The sequence below is a fragment of the Ochlerotatus camptorhynchus genome, unplaced genomic scaffold, assembly GCF_037179485.1.
Source record: "Ochlerotatus camptorhynchus isolate MF236.1 unplaced genomic scaffold, CSIRO-AGI_Acam_v1.1 ptg000350l, whole genome shotgun sequence".
Classification (NCBI taxonomy): domain Eukaryota; kingdom Metazoa; phylum Arthropoda; class Insecta; order Diptera; family Culicidae; genus Ochlerotatus; species Ochlerotatus camptorhynchus.
The window spans coordinates 720,908-736,519 of record NW_027040838.1 but is presented as its reverse complement, the minus strand read 5'-3'; the positions used below and the strand labels follow the sequence as shown (position 1 = coordinate 736,519).

Below are 15,612 nucleotides of genomic sequence, written 5' to 3'. Positions count from 1 at the left end.
GGTGAAAGGTTAATTCGGTCGGAGCGCTTCAATTGACCACTTTGTCAAGCAGTTTTGGTGTGACTTTCTACCAGCGATTTCACAAAACTGGACAAAATAATTTATATTTTTTATGAAACGCACAAATGTTGGCTACTTTTCTCGAGGTTCTAGAAGAAAAAATCTCAAGATAATGTTTTATTTCAAAGTTCAAGTGGTAGTAAACGTCATTTGAAGTGCTCGAATAAAGTGGTCAATTGTATTTGAGAATATTGGGTGCAAACATTCATATCACGCGTTCTTATTGACTTCGTTCGGTAGCATTTGAACTAAAGTATCGTACCAAACGTAAAATCTACCTATTGACGCTGAAATCATGGATTTATTTGATGTTTTTTAGACCAGGCCAGTGACAAGGCCTATACCATCAGCAGCGTTTGACAGTAGGCAGCATGTCCCGGGCTCAAATCGTTTATTTTGCTGTTTTGGGCCCGCTGTCACGGTATAACATGTTGCCTACGTGCCTGCCACTGTACAGACTGGAGAGTTATAACATGTTATAACGGTTATCAAATAAAACGCTGTCCAGACTGGAGAGTTATAACACAAAAGAAGTGACAGACGACTAACTGGCGAAGAAATCAATTAAAATAATGTGGTTCGCTGTAATAGAATTTTCTTAGAAGCTTGTGCCATCAGCCACCAGATGGGCTAGTATTTTTGTTTTGATTTGAACATAGTTGATTTTGTGTGCAATATGATCTTTGACAGTGTGCATTTTTTATGCATTTCAATTTAGAGTAGAGTGAAAGAGATAGAACCAAAACATTCCAGTACATTTAGTGTTACCATGTGGTACAATCCATTAGTAGTGTTGCCATGTGGTACAATTCAGTAGTAGTGGTGTTACCATGTGGTACACTGAAAAACTGCAATAGCAGTAAGTTTTTGCTTGGTACTTCAACATTCGATCCCTACCACGCATCTCATGGTCATCTAAAACTTGCATTTGGAAATGCGGGATCAAGTCTCGGAATCTTCTTCCGAACATTGACTGCGCCGGTGAAACACCTGTTACGGAATGTGGAGTCACAGAGTACATATACAGGTATTCTTGTAGAGCTTCTTTCCAGTCGATGTTCTTCTGTTTGCTAATTTTCAGCACTTTTAGGATCGATCGGTTTTGTCGTTCGACCTCGCCGTTTGCGCTGGGATAGTATGGCGTAGTGTGAGTCAGCTTGATGCCATGGTCGAAGCAATAGTTTTTCATCTCTTCGCTTGAAAAATTTCTAGCATTGTCGAATGTCAGTACTAGCGGAAGTCCCATCCTGGTGAATGTATCCCTCAAAAAACGAATCACGTCACGTGAGGTTGTTCGAGTCATCCGTTCCGTCAAAACGTATCGGCTGTAGAGGTCGATCAGCACAAATATGTAACTGTTATCCGGTAGCGGTCCGAGAAAATCACCTGCCAGATGAACCCACGGAGCGGCAGGCAAGTCCCGGATACATAGTGGTTCCGGCTTCTCAAATGGTGCAACTAGTTGACAGTTAAAACACTCTCGGCAAGTTTTCTCCACGTCAGCGTCCATACCGGGCTACCAAACCGCAATCCTCATTCCGAGCCTCATTCTACGTTTCATCTTCTCACGCCCTGGGTGACCGGTGTGCGCCAATGTTAGAACCATTTCTCGTAGTGTTGCTGGAATAACAACTCTAGACCCCCTCAGCAGTACTTCATTTGCAAAGCATAGTTCACCCTTGAACGGTGCGTACCGTTTCAAATTACCTTCCCAGTTGTCATCTATTAGAGCTTTTCTAACCTTTTGTATCTCCGAATCCTCTTGCGAGCACTGTATCACCTGGTCCATCGTCACTGCTACCGGCATGCTAACCTCCGCGATAGCGTATAGTGCTGCCTCCGCGTCTTTGTCGAACGTTTTGCTTCTCAATTCTTCTGGCAGCCGTGATAGCGGGTCCGCAATGTTGATCTTCCCTGGGATGTGCAGCATGCGATACCTATAGCACTGCATCCGAAGCACCCACCTTTCTTGCCTCTTGTTTGGGGATGACGTTTCGTTAAAGATATTCACCAACGGCTTGTGGTCTGTTATGACTGTGAATTCCAGACCTGTTAGGTACATTTGAAACCGCTCTGTCGCCCAAGCAATGACCAAGGCCTCTTTGTCTAGCGTCGAGTATTTTCGCTCCGTATTTGTTAAGCTTTTGCTTGCATAACTAATCACTCGAGGTTCGTTATGGATAATCTGCACCAAGACGGCTCCCAAACCATTTCCACTGGCATCAGTGATAAGCAGCGTGCGATTCTGTGGACTGTAGTATCCCAGATGCTTAGGGTTAGCTAGAGAAGATTTGATTCTCTTGAAGTACTGTCGTCGTTCTCCAGTCCATTCAAATTTGGCACCCTTGATTGTCATCTGCCGTAGCGTACTCGACATCTCTGAGAGATTTGGAATGAACTTGCCAACATAGTTCACTAGCCCTAGAAAGCTGCGCATTTCGGCTGAGTTTTGCGGATACCGAAAAGACTGGATGGCACTTATCTTATCGTTCATTGGCAGTATGCCTTGCTCTGACAGGGTGTGACCCATGAAGTTTACGGACCTCTTTCGAAACTCACACTTCTTGGTGTTGACCGTCAATCCATGTTCGTCAAGCCGCATTAGAACTAGTTGTACTCTGGCGTCATGTTCTTCCTTCGTCTTCGCATATATAAGAATGTCGTCGATAAATACTCGAATTCCTTTTAGGCCTTTCAAGATCCGCTCAATTTCCCATTGGAATATTTCAGCGGAGCAGTTCATACCGAACATTAGACGCTTGTAACGGTAGTATGCGAACGGAGTCACGAAGGTTGTTATTTCTCGGGAAACTGGATCCAATTCGATTTGGTGAAAAGCTTTCACCAGATCAATCTTCGAAAAATACTTGCAACCGTCTAAATGAGGCATTATTTCGTCGAATGTTGGTAACGGATGTCGTTCGGGGATTATAGCTTTGTTAGCCATACGCATGTCAACACACAGGCGTACATTTTTCCCTTCATCTTTCGGCGTGACTACCAAAGGTGATGCCCATGTAATCTTCAACGGCGCCAGTTCTATTACATCCTGCTTTAATAGATCGTTCAGCTTTTCTTCAACTACGTCCTGTAGGGGAATCGGTAAACGCCTGCATGGTTGTTGAATTGGCACCACTTCCTTGTTAATCTGAACTTTCACCTGCAAATTCTTCACCTTTCCCACCTTAGGGTCCTCAATGTCTGACACACAAAACGCCTCTGCATGGATCTCCAGGATTCCCAGCTCCAACGATGTACTCTTGCACAGCAAATTAGCCCCTGTTTCGTTATCCACAACATACACGTCGTGAAATACACGCTTCGAACGGGTGGTAATTTCCGTTTTGAAAGTGTTGTGAACTGTTAGTTTACCGTTACCGTAGACCCGCAATCGATGCGGTGCTATTGGTGTCAAAAGGTAGCAAAGTAGATTTGCTGTTCTCCATCTTCTTTTACGCAACTATGGCGAGACACTGTTTATTTTCACGTTTGTTTTGGCTCCTCTTCACAGCAATCTTTCCCTTCGTCAAAAAACCCCGATTGTCGGATGCGTTTTCCGTCTTGCTTTCAGCTCGTCTGCCGTCCTTGTCACAAAGGCGTCAATTTGAGGTTATACCCCAAATATTATTTTTGGTTTATTTCTCACGTAAAACCACTATTCCGAATCGTAAACTCACGTTTACCGAATTTAATCATTGCTCCATTACGTATAGAGCCTTCCTCAGCGAATTTAATCCCGGTTTTCTCCGATCGTCGCCAAAATGTTAGGAGTCGAATTAAAATACACGCGTACACGAGGAAGTAACTTTTTATTATATTTCTCCAATCCAAAGTTTATGACGTACATACATTACTGTGTTGCCAGTTAGTGGGAATCACTACACATACAGAAACATTTTTATTTGATTTTGTATGGTGGTTGAGTTTCGGGCGTGGACGGGCATATGGGTGATAATATTAAGTTTACGTTAGGATAACGTTGAAAAATTGAGAAATGTATCGCTTCAGTTTGAGAAGCACTTCACTTCGCAACCGATGAACCATTCTGACGGCCCACATTATCGTGCAGGCACCGTGTGTTGGCAGGGTCCAATATTGGACAGTTTTATGTTTATAAAGTACCATCAGTTAAAACTGTATTTTTGAGCTTTATCTCTATACATTCTTAGGTGTTTCTTAGTAGATTATCATGTTGGTGTACGCTGATTCAAAGAGTAAATTGAGTGTAAAAGAGTAAATTGAGCTGGCCATAGTTGGGCGTTGTTGAAGTTGTGGTACTTGCACAACATTTCATGTGAGTACCAAAGTAACCATATAATCACAAAATAACTTTATATGTAGGTTCATAGTGAGACAATGTCACTGAGATATGGTTAGTTGGGTATTCAGATGTAACTATTACTTTAAAAATCTAATCCTGGTTGTATCTCTTTTTCGTTTGCATGTAACACTATTTGATATTACTAACCACACCGAACGTTCATTCCGGGTGGTGAGCGAACCTGAAGAAGAAGAAGATGACTATATAACCACCATGTACCAGGATGAGTGGTACCATGACTCCCTTCTCGGAACGATTGTATTGTTAATGGACCTGGTCTACGATTCAAAGTTGGATTCTGTGATGATAAGTATCACATAAAAGGTAAAGTAGATAGCATCATTTTTATCGAAATGTAAGTATTATTGACAATAATTATAACTAGATTATATGCAAATTTATACGACAGGTACCTGGATCAACGTTATTTAAACATGCGCATTCAATCGCGACGGCATCTAATTCTGAATTTTGCACCTACCTAACCCTTTTCCTTTCTACAATCCCTGAGCAGCTGGTTCACCATAAGTGTACCTCACAGAACTTTTTTAACCCCCATGGGTAAAGATGCTATGTTGCTCACTCCTTCCCTGGTGTATTATGGATGGTGTGAATATTCACATCGGTGGCCCCTGTACATCATAAAATGAAAATGGAACATCATCCTTACGCTAAGACGGTCTCAAGGCAGAAATCCAATCGAGCTTAGGTAAAATAGCACTTCCAGACTGAACGGATCCATCATCATGATTTCCGCGTAGTATCCATTGCAGAATAATCGAATATTGTCGCAGTTTGCCATATGATAAGCCTGGATGCTTGCATTTCCCCGTTTTCCGTTCCGAGCTTACCAAAAAGTTATTATCCTGTATGCTGGATCCTCGAGTCAAGCACAAAACTGGTGCCGTATGACCCACCAGCAAACAGCGAGTCTGAAACCTCACGACGAGATGCTGGATGGTGATATTTGTCCTCTGTCGCACGATAATGAGATTGGTCTAGATTAGTCAGTAATTAAAAAGAAGTTGCAAAATACTAACTGGAACAGATTTTAGAAGGCAATTGTGATACAGAAGATAGTGAAATACTGCTGGTGGTGATAAGGATGAGGAATGGCGGTGGTGGTGCTGCTGCTGACGACTGCAGTATGGAACGACCAGAAGGGACACTTCAGCACGATCCGTCCAGTAGCAGCAGTTGCGTTGGTGTCGCCACCAGTCCATACAATTCACCGAGCAAAAGTAACCATCAGAGGCGGCAGCAGCAGCAACAACAGCGACGAAAGCGTGTTTTGGGAAACGAACCACCCGGTCGTCGTGGTGATGTCGGTATCTTCCCTTGTTCTTGTTGCGGAACACGGAAGTAAGAGTGAGTTGAAAGCTCGGGCGGAATTATCTGTTCCGGATACCAAAAATTATTTGTGCCAACAATCAAATTTTGACACATCCGCAGGCACAGAAATAGTACAGTAGTGATGCCTATTACTTAGAGATCATAAAAATTATGTACCATGGGTGTTAAACAGTGCCAATGAGTGTGCCCAGATGTTCCCCTATGTGTTTTTGGCACACTGTGCTGAGTGGCCTACCCCTTGTCTTTACCTTTGGTATATATGCCACAACTCTCGCTCCGGAGACACGTAAGTTCGATAAATCTTCTTTTCCTTCCCGTAAACTTTTCGAAAGGGGTGTATTACAATACCCTTCGTTGGTGAACGATTGATTAGGTAGACCGCTGTCGATGCTGCTTCTGCCCAAAAACATTTGTCCAGCTTGCCGTCGAACATCGGACATCTGGCTCTCTCTGGATCGTTCGATTCATTGTAAGGCATTGTTGTCTCGTGACGAATGCCGTACGCCTTGAGAAACTCCTCAAAATGATTTCCATTATACTCTTTGCCGTTATCAGTTCGCAGGTATTTAAAATACGTTAAACACTACCGACATCTACTCATCCGATCGCGTCATACCATGAACAAGGACACGAACCCACGTATAATTTATATTGCCTTGGTTCGCGTCTCACCTCGTTTGAAAGATCTGATCGCCCGTTGGAAAGTTCGAACCGCTCGTTTGACAATTCGAATTGTGGACAAACGAAATGCTCCTGTAGCATGTCGGTTCGTCGGTGGTGACAGCTCATAAAGGCTACATTATAATTCTTGCCCAAGACGCCATATTTAAAAATACATTAAACGCTATCGCCATCTAGTCATCCTATCGCGTCATAACCTCACCGACAAACCGACATGACACTTAATTCTGACTTATGCCCGAATATCATAAACGGCTGATTTAAAAGTGCAGTGATCCAAACTGTCAAATCCATAGGATTTTTTGATCTAGATAAAAATAATTTGTCCAGAATAGATCGGACACGAACCAATTCATAATTTTTGCATGGGGGTTCATGGATTAGCCAAATATTTCCCGAGAACACGGAGCCAGATGTCAGTAGTGTGCTTTTGAAAGAGATTTTATTGTTTTTACTATGGTCATTCATGTCGGTTTGTCGGTGATAACGTGAGCAAGGAGACGAACACACGTAAAATTTATATTGCGCGTTTCACACCAAATTGGACTAATAAGCGCGTTTTCACTTATTAAAAAGTGTGATAAAACTGCAAATTTACGTCTAATCGTCTTGGTGTCTTCGGTGCACTTATTCCTTATGATGCAAGCAATAAGTGCTGCGGAGACATCAAAACGATTCGACGGAAAGGTGCACTTTTATCACACTTTTTGCATTTTTGGGACAGTCCAGTTTCAGATGCAATCAGCAATATTGACTTGGTTTGCGTGTCATATTGTTCGACAGATCTGGTCGCCCGATTGACAGATCGAGTCGCTCATTTGAAAAATTGAATTGCGGACAAACGAAATGCATCAGTGGCATGTCGGTTCGTCGGTGCTTCAACTTCTTTCCAGTCTGGGTTTCGGAATAGGTCTTGAACGCACTAAACGCATGCGTGTTGGACTTCAGGAAGTAGACAAAGGGCATTCTACTCGCATCGTCGATGAAGGTAACGAAATACTTGCTTCCACCAATTGAAGATTTCTCCATCGGTCCACACAGATCCGAATGCACCAGCTCAAGAACATCTCTCGCTCTCGTGCGAATGGTGACTTTTGATGTTTTTCTTCGACACAGGGTGACATCGTTCCATTCGAGATATCCATTCCCGTCACCATGCCAGGTAACTGCTTCACACTGTCTACATTTAAATTGCATAATCGCCGATGCCATAGGTCCAGATTAACGCCTGGACGGTGCCACACACGCACTCGGCTGACCAACCTGGTTCAGTCGAAAAAGACCGTCCATCTTACGACCCATGGCAATGACTTCTCTCGTTGACTCTTGTTTGATTACAAACGACTCTCGCGTGAAATTCACGTAATAACCTTCTAGTCTAGGACACATCTAGGCTACAGCACTCACCGTCCACAACAGCGATTAGCTCGACCGCTATCTTGGATGCGTCTGCCACATAGATGTGCTGTGACACTTTCTTTGCGCCACCAAGAGCACTCTCGTCCCTACACATATGATCTCCAGCTCCAGCATCCAATCTTCTGCTGATCCTTTCTGCTTCTTTCACGCCAGTAGTGCCTTCTTTTTAACGTTCCGAGAACCCTTCTCGGAACTTGAAATTCTTCGTCTTCTGTGGACATTCCGACGCGTAATGACCAAACTTCTCGCTCTTAAAACACCTCATACTGGACTTGTCCTTCTTCTTGGTCGTCTGCTTCAGACACATTGCCAATGCCCCGCTTGATCCGCCAGTGTTGATCCAATTCTCGATCGTCACATCCTGGAGTATTTTTGACTTGACCCAATCTACGCTCACTTGACTCATGATGCGCCCATTCCCATGACCATGGGTTTGTATCACTTTGGCAAACCTATTATGAGGATCAACGACATCCACTCGTCGTCAATCGGAAATCCATTCCCCTGCAGCTTGTGGCTCAATCTTCCAGTTCCCGCTGTCCTGGAAGGCCGTCCGGAGACTTGTCTAAGCTTCCATGGCAGTTCTCGCGTTCTGCATCAGTGCACCTTTCGATGCTAACGCAAGTCGTCGCTAAGTCACGGTCCGACAGGTCCTCACTGATCTGAATACCTTCAGGAGAATTAACGGCTCGCTAGATTCCCTCCTTGATCATCACCCTCCGCATACTGAACGCCAACGCCGCATAGTCCTCACCGCCTCTCAGCTTCTCCCAGGATTGGTGGGACACGCTGCTCGCACACTTCTGCTTGCTGGTTCACTCCAGAACCGCCTTCCTTCGGATCAACAGAACCGGTGACTTGAGCAGAAACGTTTGCTGATGGTCCATTTTCTTCAGAAACGAAGTCTCCTCTAGCCGGTAATAAATCGACTCCCGTTCTTCTCACGGGCATTCTTGACATTTTCACTTCCAACGTGGTCGGTTGACAACTGTTGCTACGAGCTAGTCTGGGCCTATAACCTGATAGCGTCTGACCAACTGCTGATTCAAATTCGGTTGAAGCTGATGATGACGTTGACGTTACTGGACAGACGACAACAGACTCATCACAGAATCTCGCGGCTGGTCATGCCGCGGAGTAGACGATGCTCGTTGTGGCGTAGAAGCCTGCTATGTTCTGACTGATGAAGAAGATTGCTAAGACGATGGTGTTACTGGAGCTGGAAGCGGAGCTTGCCTATTCGGACCGGGTTTAGGCAAGCTCCAGGCTTCAAGTAGAACAGCCAAGGGTAATTTATGTTCATAACTGTAGACTGGCTTGGTGCTGAATTTGTTACGGTTCGGCTTCGTAACTGAATCATGTGTGAGCGCAGCATTCGATGGTCTTCGATACACACATTGTACATGACGTCTCCCAGGCGATGCTTGGTGCCCATTTCCAACTGTTTCGCGCGTAGACCTTGGCGTAAACTGGATCCTTCTTGCTATAGGTCCTTGGCTGTTTGTCTGGTTTTACTGTTGCTTCTGGCTTACGAACTGTTGGTGGATGAAGCAACTCGAGGCACGTCCGATTTGGCGACCAAACATGACCTCAGGTGGCGATTTGCATTCCGGTAAGGAGCGATTTGGTGTGTCCAAAGCTTCTTCGATTGCTCCACTCCCCTTTCGAATCTTCTTGACGGTGCGTTTGAACGTGTCCATAAAACGTCTGGCCTGCCCGTTCGACTGAGGATGGAACGGGGCTGGTGTAATGTGTTCTATCCCAGTCGCCATGCAGAAAAATGAACTGTGTTCCAAGATTGCGGGCATCCCAAGATGAGCGAATAGTCCACGCATAATGCTGATGGTAGCATGGGAAGTGATACGTACCACTTCAGGCCACTTGGAGTATTGCCCCTTCGACATGAACACGTTGCCACGTACCAGATGCTTTGGGTCATGGGACAGGATCTGAGTGAGAAGATCGTGCAACTGACGCACAATGCTGACCTGACAAGTCTGGGATGTCCAAGATGTAGTTGGTTCAAGCCTCGGTTCAAGCACTGCTTTCAATACTGCGAAGGAATCACGAGTCGTTCTCCGAACAGGATACAGTCATTCACTAGACTGAGTGACTCCTGCCTGACTTGGAATCGCTTGAGTTCCGGCTCGATGAGTTGCGTTTGCGGCCAAGCATCTTTGACATACCGAAAGACCTTGCGAAGGAGTGGATCGGACTGCGTACCCTGAGCAATGGCTCTTAAACTGAGATGAATAGCGTTAACTAAACATGAGGCTACCGATCTGATATCTTCCTCGAGACGGATACTGGCGATGACATAATCTTCCTCTGGCTTAAGCAAATTTGCGTGCTGATCGATGAGACGTGTCAGGGCATCGACAATATCGAACGTACTCAATCTCGAAGTCATACTACAGCAGTAGAGTAAATACAAACCGTTGCAGCCTTTTGGCAGTATAAACGGGAATGCCTTTCTTAGATCCGAAGATTCTTCTTCTTCTTCTTCTTTCCTTTATTTAACGTCGGTCTCTGTTCCGCAATCTAGTGCCAATCACCGACGGACATCGATTGCCATCCATTGACCACAATCGAATATGCAGGAAGGCAGCTTCCACACCTGCGTAGGATATCGCACACATTCACAACACACATGGGCCTGGACCAACGGCTTTACTTCCCAGACGTGACCAGAGATTTTTATGCCTCAGAAAAATCCCACCCACCTCGGCTGGGATTGAACAAAGACCCATTGGGGTGTTAGAAAGCAGTCACGCTTACCACTACACCACCGGCGCCGGCTGATCCGAAGATTCGAAGCAGTGGAGTGTGGTCCGCTTGTAGACGGAAAGTGCCGACCGAACAGCAAATATTATGGACAGACCTTCGCTATCCGGCTGACAGTAATTATTTTCCACCTTGGTGAGTGCTCTTGAAGCGTGTTGGACCACTTTCAAAGATCCATCTGGAAATCGATGGCTAATCGTTGCGCCAAGACCAATGGATTGCAGTGAGTTAGTAGCAGATCCGAAGAGAGAATTCGTTTGAACCTGTCGAATGCTTGCTGACACTTCTTGTTCCACTCGAACTTTGCTTCTGAATTGAGCAGGCTGTCAAGCGGATAGCGCTTGAAATTCTTCAGGTCAATTACAGTTCCACCCTTTTTCTTCAGTATGTGCTTCAAAATTGACCATTACATTCCTCAATTAGTCTTAGTTCCGGAGTATTGGCCGGATTCATCTCCTTGGGAACCACTGTAACGTAATTTTCGCTCTACCACTGTTTGGTGGAATTTGAGTATTGACAGCTTGCCGAGTCTGGCCAGAACAGGCAATCCACCTCATGCTGCAGTAGTCTCTTCCGTAGGCACTCCTCCTGGTAAATTTGCTGGTTCATGGTCCCAGGAGTAACGAAAGTTTCGCTTTTCAGCCCACAACTGCAGATTGCTTGCCAGACAAGGAACTTTTTGGGGAATTTTGACTTCTTTCTGATTTTACATTCTTCCTGGGCACGCTTCCAGTCAACTGAGGTGTAAAATTCCTGCCCAGGAATTTGCTCGAAAACTGCCAGGAGCAGGATCGAATCGCGACGTGCTTGCTCCGATGAAGCCATGATGTCAACAAATGAACTTATCCTGACCAGGAGACTGGCAATCCCATATCAATCCTATGCGTCTGACAGTAGGCAAGATCACGGGCCTTATTTAAATACGGCCCGCCTAACGTATACATGAAGGAAAGGGACACAAAATCGTGTTGTATACAGAAAGACAATAGCAGATGAAAGCATCAAAAACATGGCCGCCAGCCAGGCCCCTGATCCTGACAACCAATGCCTGCTATGTGATTCTATTCACTCTCATTCCTACCACGTGGTGCTGTTTTCGGCGATTTGGCATAATAACCATTTCTAAGATTATGGGCAGAAAGGGCACGTCATTATTTGTTAGAAATTCATAAGCAGTTTTTTCGTTTAAAATTTTGTACGGGAAATCCGTTTTGAATAGGATAGAGAATAGGGGTGTTAATGGTCTAAACCGAACTCATAGTACCTCTTCAGTAATTTAGCTGAACAAGTTTTTTAGACTTAATAGATTAAAAGGCCATTCCCGGGAATCGGAATTCGAGCTTCAATTCGTCTGAGTCAGTTACTTGACCTTCCATTGTGGCTATATTTTAATATTATTGAGTGCGGAAGTGTATTCGATGTTCTTGAAAGTATATATTTTTGATATTTTACTAGTATAATATTTATGAGCAATTTTCCGATAACCGAATCGAGCAACAAGGACGTGGTATCCACCGGCGGAGCATCAACGGAAATTCCCTTCACATTTTCTCGTTTATTTTTTCATTCGATTTGGTCCATCGTTCAGACCTCATCGAACACCACCTACCTATTTGTATATAACCAATCGCTACCAAGTAGAGAACACCCCCGCCCGACTGCTAAACCTCCTGGATGTTAGCAGAACGGAACGCCGGTCCGATATCGTCCAGATCCACATCGGAATCATCGTCCGACTGCTGGGCTGCCGCCTTCTGCTGCTCCAACAGCTGCTGCCGGATCTGCGCGGCACTGGGCTTCTTCTCCCGGGGGAAATCCAACTTGGGCCAACTGCCCGGTTCAGCCTTGATCAGCGTAACTTCCACCTTGGTGCCGAACATCTGCACTTTCGAGTTGCCCACGTCCACCAAGCCACGCAGTTCCAGATCGATATTGTACTCCTGATTGTTCTGCTGCGGAAACACCAAGCACATGGCCAACCGAACCGGGTTCAACCGGACAGTGCTCTTCCGGTAGTGATACATCTTGGCGTAGACCGTCACCACGACCTGCGTCGCCGTCTGGTGCCAATCCAAACGACACTTGATTGCCTTGGATTCGTCCTCGTCGCTGGTCCATTTGTGGCCGCCCGTTTCGCAACCGGCCTGATTCATAAATGCTGTAAAATCGGACGTTCGTTTCTGGCAGCAAGACCAAAACTTCAATCCCTCGTGGAAGATCGGCACTCCCGGATGATAAACGCAAGGTTTTTCGTCATTCTTGTTTCCCTCGTACGAATAGTTACATCCGCCGTGTTTGCACAGCGTTCCGGGTTGCACTTCCGCCGGGTCGGTGGTTACTTTTTTGACCGCGGCCTGATCGATGGGCAGTTCGTCGATTTGCTTCTTGAAAGCCGCGGCCACGATCGGTTCTACTGTGGTCAGCGGACTCTCCCAGGACGGTCGCTTCATGGTCGACCGGATCGGTGCTGGGATATTTTGCGGTGGCGGTTCATCAATGACCACATCCTGGCTGGCGGGCTTCTCCGGTTCCGGTGGCTTCACGTTGGAGTGCTTCGCCTGGGTGCATCCCTTGATGTTGAGGAATTCGGTGAAATCAACACTCTTCTTGTTGCAGCAGCTCCAACCTTTGAAGGCATCGTGGAAGAAGGGAACACCCGGGTGGTAGATACAGGATTCTGGGTCAGAGATAGGAATTGGTCGTTATTTGGGTTAAACATGCAAAAATCTTGGTCCCACTCACCTTCGGTGTTGTTATTTGAGTCAAATTTCTGACCACATCCTCGGTTGTAACAGGTCAGCAATAATGCCATTCTTATTCAACCGTCCTCTACAGGAGATTACCAGATCGACAAAATTACTTCCTTTTAAGGACTTCCCAATGAAAGTTGCGTGTCGAGATGAATGTTTTCCTTTTTTTTGATGATTCAGATTAAATATTGCAGTGGTAACAGTATGAGGTAAACAACTTCTTTCGCTGAATCGATTCGGGATTTTTCTAGATGCTTCCCAACAGTCAGTAATTCGAGCAGAACACACACGGTGGCTTTTTTCTTGGTTTAGTCGCACTTCCCAGTCGTCTCCCTGGCGGCGCGCTCCGTTTGCTATCTCGACTTTTCCGACACGATTATCGGTTTGTGCGGGTGGGTGGGGGGTGGTACACCGTGGTTGGAGGGAAATTTGCACAACTACATGCACACTCGAAATGACAGTTGAGTCAGTCCTTTCTATTCACGCTAACTCAAAACTACTCAATTTGGAGTAGAATCCACCCAGATCTAAAATGGATAAACTATGTTGGAAGAGACGTGTGAATTAAGGAGACTGAATTAATAAATTCAGTGTCAACATTTCAAAGGGGCGTAATTGCATTTGTAAACAATGGCTTTAGCCTTCGATTTCTCGTGAATAAAAGCTCAATCATAAAGATTAATGCAGATAGAGGAATGTTACCTTTACCAGCTAATCAATTACGCACCTTTGAAATGTTGGCACTGTAATTCAGACTCTTTAGTGTGACAAGTGAGCAACATCTGTTCGAATTCACGTCGAATCACGTGAACGAATTCACGTCGATGTTGTACACTCAAAAAAAAAATTGAAATCTAAATAGTATAAAAGTTACGCTAAATCGCAACTCTCCGTATAGACGCAAAGGTCGGTATAAAGGGAGAGAATGTAAACTTAGTATGTTTATGGTTTGGTTTATTCGTGCCATAGTATAAAATCGAAATATACTTACAATGCATAGATACGGTTTATTCGAGAGAATGTATTTCCGCTTCTTTATTTTATTTATGGTAAATTGTTTTCAAATAATAATTAAAATTATCTCAGAAAAGTTTTTAATTATTTTATTTTTTATGAATGTTATTTAAAAAATACTTACAATTTCCTAGCTGCAAAAACAGACCACAGGCGCAGTAGAAATCCGCCGGGGCGAAGCTCTTCACCAGCACGAAGCTCCGAAGAGAATCCAGATGTTCTTTTTCCTATCATTTTAGTAAACACTGATCGAATTCCACTCCGTTATTCGGACTTAGTATAATTTTGACGAAAATTTTAATCGAAGCAATGTATAAATTTTGAAAAACCATAAAATGCATAAAATTTAATCTATATTCGGTTTGTAATATTTTTGAGTGCAGATGTGTCAATTTTTCACTCCCAACTTTGTTTACCCATTTTTGAGTAGGTTCAGATTTGGCCGATTTCTGGATCAACAATAGAAAAGGGCCCATCAGCATTTGTAAACAAACCGTTCCAAAGCCCATTCCTCACAAATCGAAGGCCACCCACACAAACCAACACCATCATCGTGTAGGTAGAAGTTTCCCCATCCGATGATGGTGTTGGTTTGCGTGGGTGGCCTTCGCTTTGTGAGTAAAGGGCTTTGAAACAGTTTGTTCACAAATGCTGATGGGCCCTTTTCTATTGTTGATCCATTTGACCTATTTGGGTGTATTCCACCCAAATTTGAGTTATTTTGAAATAGCATGTATACACGGAAACTTTCATATACTCATCGATGATTAAAATTTAACCAATTTTTATACACGCTAGGACAGGAATACCTAATTATCGATAATAAATAAGGGTATAGGGGAAACGCTCCTATAGTTGCGGTACGTTAGAAGCGTTAGGTTCCTTTAGTTGTGTATTGAGTCTCCATACACAACTATAGGAAGCTAACGCTTCTAACGTACCGCAACTATAGGAGCGTTTCCCCTACCTAAATTGTAATTGTAATTTATTTAGTTAACGATATATCGGGTATACCCTGTTGGTTGTACCCTTTGTCAGGTCAAGGAAAATACATTTATAAAATATGTACTTTGGAAGCTAGAGAAAGTAAAAGTTTTACATTTGATATAATAAACCCGAAGGTCATTCTTAAAGGCGGAGATGGTCTCACCAACAATCAATACGAAACTAACGGTTTTAAATTGGCTCACCACTTTAGTAGCCTATTGGTCCCAAGCAAACGATTAACGT

At 44.3% G+C, this 15,612-nt stretch overlaps 1 protein-coding gene across 1 annotated transcript; it reads right to left on the bottom strand.

Annotated features, from left to right (window-relative positions):
* Window positions 1-12,098: 12,098 nt before the first annotated feature.
* On the bottom strand, window positions 12,099-13,715 carry CHORD (CHORD-like protein). The gene is made up of 2 exons (XM_065231329.1): window positions 13,361-13,715; window positions 12,099-13,295 (listed from the first exon to the last, which is right to left on the bottom strand). The coding sequence occupies exons 1-2, from the start codon at window positions 13,428-13,430 to the stop codon at window positions 12,280-12,282; spliced, it is 1,086 nt and encodes a 361-aa protein (XP_065087401.1). The 5' UTR covers window positions 13,431-13,715; the 3' UTR covers window positions 12,099-12,279.
* Between the last annotated feature and the right edge of the window lie 1,897 nt (window positions 13,716-15,612).